Source organism: Poromitra crassiceps (genome assembly GCF_964638095.1).
Source record: "Poromitra crassiceps genome assembly, chromosome: 8".
NCBI classification, from domain to species: Eukaryota; Metazoa; Chordata; class Actinopteri; order Beryciformes; family Melamphaidae; genus Poromitra; species Poromitra crassiceps.
In genome coordinates, this window is record NC_139629.1 from 50,772,279 (window position 1) to 50,777,606 (window position 5,328).

General features: G+C 41.2%; 1 protein-coding gene across 3 annotated transcripts in view; it reads left to right on the forward strand.

Annotated features, from left to right (window-relative positions):
* LOC310781738 (putative helicase mov-10-B.1) overlaps nucleotides 1-3,643 on the forward strand; it is a 19,298-nt gene extending 15,655 nt beyond the window's left edge. The window contains exons 15-17 of one of the 3 annotated variants that reach the window (XM_083642350.1): nucleotides 1,085-1,173; nucleotides 1,285-1,403; nucleotides 1,852-3,643. In XM_083642350.1, coding sequence (XP_083498476.1) covers nucleotides 1,085-1,173; nucleotides 1,285-1,403; nucleotides 1,852-1,883 — 240 coding nt within the window. In that variant the 3' untranslated portion in view covers nucleotides 1,884-3,643. The remainder of the gene's footprint in view (nucleotides 1-1,084; nucleotides 1,174-1,284; nucleotides 1,404-1,851) is intronic. The other 2 variants (XM_083642351.1, XR_014552976.1) reach the window with 2 other exon arrangements.
* The last annotated feature ends 1,685 nt before the right edge of the window (nucleotides 3,644-5,328 follow it).

Genomic DNA, 5,328 nt, shown 5'->3' on the forward strand with positions numbered 1-5,328 from the left:
GCATTCGGTAAGTCTAGGCATTTTGAGATGTCCTCTTTAGCGTAGTACCGTTAAGGTAACGATAACTCGCAACCTATCGTGCTGGTCCACAGACGCTAATCTGATTGGCCGCTGGGAGCCTGGGGCGGGCTCTCCCTCAGCGGCCAATGGGAACTGTTAGTTCTGAATATATTATAGAAACAGGCCATTCTTGGGAAGCGACGAGATGAGGAAGTGAGAACTCCGTCACAACAAACGGGGTTGCTATATTTTCGACAGATTCATCCAGAATCATGTTTTATGGACCAGAGACACACGTTTTTAAGAGGTTACAGCTGCACGAATTGGGACCTTTAAGTTTTGGCTGGAGTGAAATGTTCTATTGTCTCTCCCAATTCTAAATATAGCTGAACCATTTTTTTTGTCCAAGTAAAACTATTTTTATAAGCATTTTACAAAATCTCTATGGGAAAATAAATGGCGGATGAAAATCTCTGGTACAGTGCTGAAGCAGGAAGTGACGTTCCACTTTGGCTCTCTATTGTGACGTCTGTCTGTCCACCTGTATGGAAACTTCACATTGACACCACATGTTCTCTTATAGAGAGTAGATCTGAATACATTTTGGAGCATGTCTGCGGGTGGGAAGCCTGCAGGGTATGAGTCGTGGTCGCTGCACTAGTGCCTCCTCTGGTCGGTCGGGGTGACCCTTTTGGGGGGGGGGGGGGGAGGGGAACTGGGAAGAATAGCGTGATCCTCCCACACACTACGTCCTGCCAGTGAAACTAAAAAATTAATAAATTGCATTATGTGCATATTAGAGAGGAAACACCATTTTTTTCAGACTACTATATTTTGATTTTATATTTATGTTTATATGACACTAGATCCCACTTATATACACTACATCTCACTACTATAACTCCTTAATTGCTTTCAGATTTGGAGATAATATTAGTCCTCTTGTCCATGTGTTATAAGAACATAAGTACATTGACATAGGAATAGTTTCTAATAATGAATGCATAAATGATTAATTGCACACACACACACACACACACACACACACACACACACACACAGTTAACCTAAACTATCGCTTCAGAGGTTCAACGTGGCGATGACCCGTGCAAAAGCCCTGTTGATTGTGGTGGGGAACCCGGCCATCTTGAAAACGGCCCCTCACTGGGAGCGGTAAGACGATACCCTCATCATCAAACACCTTCACTCTTTCCATGGAGAAGAGCAGGATGGACCAATGGCTGTCTAACACCTCCATGCCCCCATGCTCCTCTGTCCTCTTAGGTTTATCCACTACTGCGCCAGTAGAGGAGGCTACCGGGGCATCGACAGCTCTCACACACAGGGAGAGGAGGAGCTATGGGAGGCGATATCTCAACTCACCATACGTGATGGTGATAAACGTGTGTGTGTCTCACACACACACACACACACACACACACACACACACACACACACACACACACACACACACCCACACACACACACACACACACACACACACACACACACACACACACACACACACACACACACACACACACACACACACACACACATTCACATTCATAGGCCCATTTCACAGCAACTGTTTTGAGGTGGTAAAGCAGGAAGCAGGGGTAACAAATACCATTAATGATGGCTCCATCCCATTTAGGTGTTCCAGTACCAGGGCCCTCATTAATGTCATTGGTTACACCTGCTTTACTTTCTGCTTTACCACTTCCAAATGGTTGCTGTGTGAAAATGTCCTATTGTGTCTTTCCTTTATCAGAAAGTTGCCTTCAAGGCTAACTGGTGTTTATGTTCCCTTCCCTTCCTCCCTTCCACTCTCTCTCTCTCTCTCTCCAGTGGAGACTGACGAAAGTGACAAGGAAGAATAGAGAACTGAACAAGATTGGACCTGGATAAGTTCACACAGCGACTATTTCACATTGAAATTGAAGCAGATTGTTTTCAATTACCGCTGCATTGGAGTACCAATGGCAATACAGATATAAGGAATCATTTAGATTAGCAACAGCTATAATATCCACTGATAAATCAGACAGAGTAATATCAGCCCATAAAATTAAACGACTGAATTGAATCGACCTGTTAACCTGAACACATTTTTCGATCATGCCTAGTATTTTTTGGCTGGTCTGCCCCCCCCCCCCCCTTGGCCCAGGGGGGCAGACCTATAAATGCAAATGTCTGTCACTGACTGACTGATAAAGTTACACCATCGGTCGCCCGTGGCAACACCCATACACGGTCCAGCCATTTTGACCTATAGTCTTTTTTTTCCTTTTATGGAGTTCCATGGCTTAGCTATTGTAGCCTTGTTACCTTTTTCAACAGACAAGTGTTTACTTTCTACACAAGAACCACTGCTTGCTTGCTCTCTTATCTATTATATAGCGGCTGTTCAGGGCTGTAGTGGGGGGTAAACGCACTTACACGCTGTTTACGTCCCTTTTTAAATGCAAAATAGCGTTGACTCATCTTTTTATGATGGTTTATTCACTTGTTAACCTCGCGTCACTCACCAGAGCCTGGTACGCGTTGGTACACGCAGGAAGACAGAAGAAGACCCGCACCTCGTTCCGGTGGGCTTTCCGCTTTGTCCCGTACAGAAGGATGGTTTTATATGGTGTTAGTTAGTTCATTTGATTTTTGTAGCTACATAGCTAGATAACACGGATCATATTTATTTACGTTACTATGACGCCCTGTTTTCAGTGCAGAATTGTTTTTTGGGTCCGTTCCCGCCGTCTTTATTGTTATTGTGTGATTTTTAATTGCGGACGTCCTCGGCCGACATTACTGTCTTTCGGAGGCTGTAGCTGGCTCATTTTTAAAGCCAGAATGAAGGGACAAGCTGGGGACATGGGTGAACCATGTCATGCTAGCTTGTCGGGAAGGCGGCTGAACGCTCCAAAGTCAGGCAACATTTTGCAAATGGAAAAACTGGCATGGACATTTTCAAGATTCAAGATTCAAGATCTTGAATCTTGAATCTTGAATCTTTATCTTTTCAAAGATATCTGAATGAGAATGGGTTCAATGGGTACCCAACCTGGAGATGATGATGATGATGATGATGATGATGGTAATAATAACAATAATAATAACAATAATAATAATAATAATAACAATAATAATAATAATAATAATAATAATAATAATAATAATAATATAGGAATATGATTCGGTTTCAGTTCTAGTCTCATACTGTATCTAGTCTTGTGGGCAACTGAAGTTGATAGTTCATCCAGCTTTTTTTAATAATGGCGTTGAGAGAGCTGCCACAGACATTGTTTACCCACCTTTTTGAACCACTACAGCCCTGCTGATGATACAGTATGATATGTTGGTGTTTTATAAAACATCAAATAGACACTTCTATGTGCTTTGCTTTGAGTATGTGGAGTAAGAGCCTGCCTGGAATATATTTTTCCTTCCTCCACAACTCTATTCTGCCCTTGCAACTTGCATTCTTTCAGGCAGGAAATTAATGTACCATTTATATATATGTATACACTTTGCTACAAGTAAAACAGGATTTAAAACAATCAGCAGACTTCGGTGTGGTTTCTCTGTCTACTTTCTCTGTCTCTCCTCACACCCCCCGGCAATGGAAGTTGGAGAGACAAGTTCGTTTTGGAACTCACATGGCATAGGCTATATATTCTATGTATGTAATACATCCAAGAGTGTATCATGCATTCTACAGTATGATCAATTTTAAGTTATGTATAATGTAGGCTATGGTTCACAACTTCACGTGTTATTACTGCATTAGTGTGGTAAGCTTCCTGTTATAGGCAGGCAGGTTATAGGCAGGCTGGGCATGTTCAGTGACCATATAGATGTGTGTTTTCAGGGTGTGTCAAGAGATTGTACCGGTGCTGAAAAAGAACTTCTAAGCAAGGATGTTGTGTGTTTTGCACTCCTACTTCATGCTTCATCTGATGAAGATGCTTCCTGAGTGGATCGAAAGAATAATCAAAATACAATAAAACTGACTGGGAGCAATTTTCTATGCGATTTTATTTTTTTATGCTGATCAGTTGTTGGTCCTGACAAACAGTGGATGGACATACTCTTCCTTTTTCATATAACTAAATGTACTTATGAGTTCTGTATGTCATACAGTAGAGTGAATAGTTGGGAAGAAGGCACAGACCCTTGTAGCGGAACCAGTCTCTGCGGCTCAAAATGGACCCTTGAATAACATTCTTTCCCAGCAACAAAAATCACTGTTCACCTTTAAAGCTACAAAAGTGTCACTGTGATGCTGACCAAGGCTGGGGGGGGGGGCATCTCCTCCATCAATCAACTTCTGAAATGTACAGGCCTACAATCCACATCAGACTGCAGACCAGGATCTGCCTCACACAAATTAATATAATATGCTTTGATGAATTGATGTTGGACAATTAGTCACATTAGATATTTAGTCACATTAAATACATTGATTTACTATTATGTTTCTATTTATTTTGTATCATGTTACCAAAATGATCTGCAATTGCTTTCTCTCATCTCTTTTGAGTTCAGGAAACCCCCACTATATGCAATACAATTATTTTCATTCTTTATAACTGCTCTTCTCTACTTTGTATTCCCTAAGGTCTCCAAGGAGTTTTGAGAATAGTGTGAATACTAATTGGTTAATCATATAGGTTATGCTTACATCGTGTTTTAATTAGGCCTATCCCAGAACATCTTTATATATATATATATATATATATATATATATATAATAACTAGAAATGTACCTGAATAAAATGTCATAGGAACATGATATTGATTTTTATTATTGTTATTTTGGTAGGCTATATATGAGATACTGAGGCTATTCAAAGGATAAAACATATAGCAATAATTTAGTTAAAACGTGGAATAGTAACTGTAATAGTAGCCTCAACGCGAGACTCATCAGTCGGAAGAATGACTGATGATGAGTCTCGCGTTGAGGCAGTAGTTTCATAACCAAGTCGTAGTGAATTCATGCTGAGTTTGTTGACCCGCTCTGAGTTTCGTTTCTCTGGATTAAATACCAGAGCGGGTGCGCTCGCTGTATCCGCCTCTCCAGCGCAGCAGAGGTTAGTAGACTACAGTTGACAGGAGGAAAGAGAGACCGCCCAACTAGAATGCCTTTGAATGGAAAACGAAACCCAGTTTGTAGCATTTCCTAGGAAGAGAGCAGCCAGGGAGCAAGGACCGACTCGAGCAGCATTCAACTAAAGCGAATTGCCAGCAGGACATTTCCGTGTTTCATAACCATCATATTAATGGAAATTGGTAGCCTGGTAGAAAATAGGTAGCCTATTATTAATC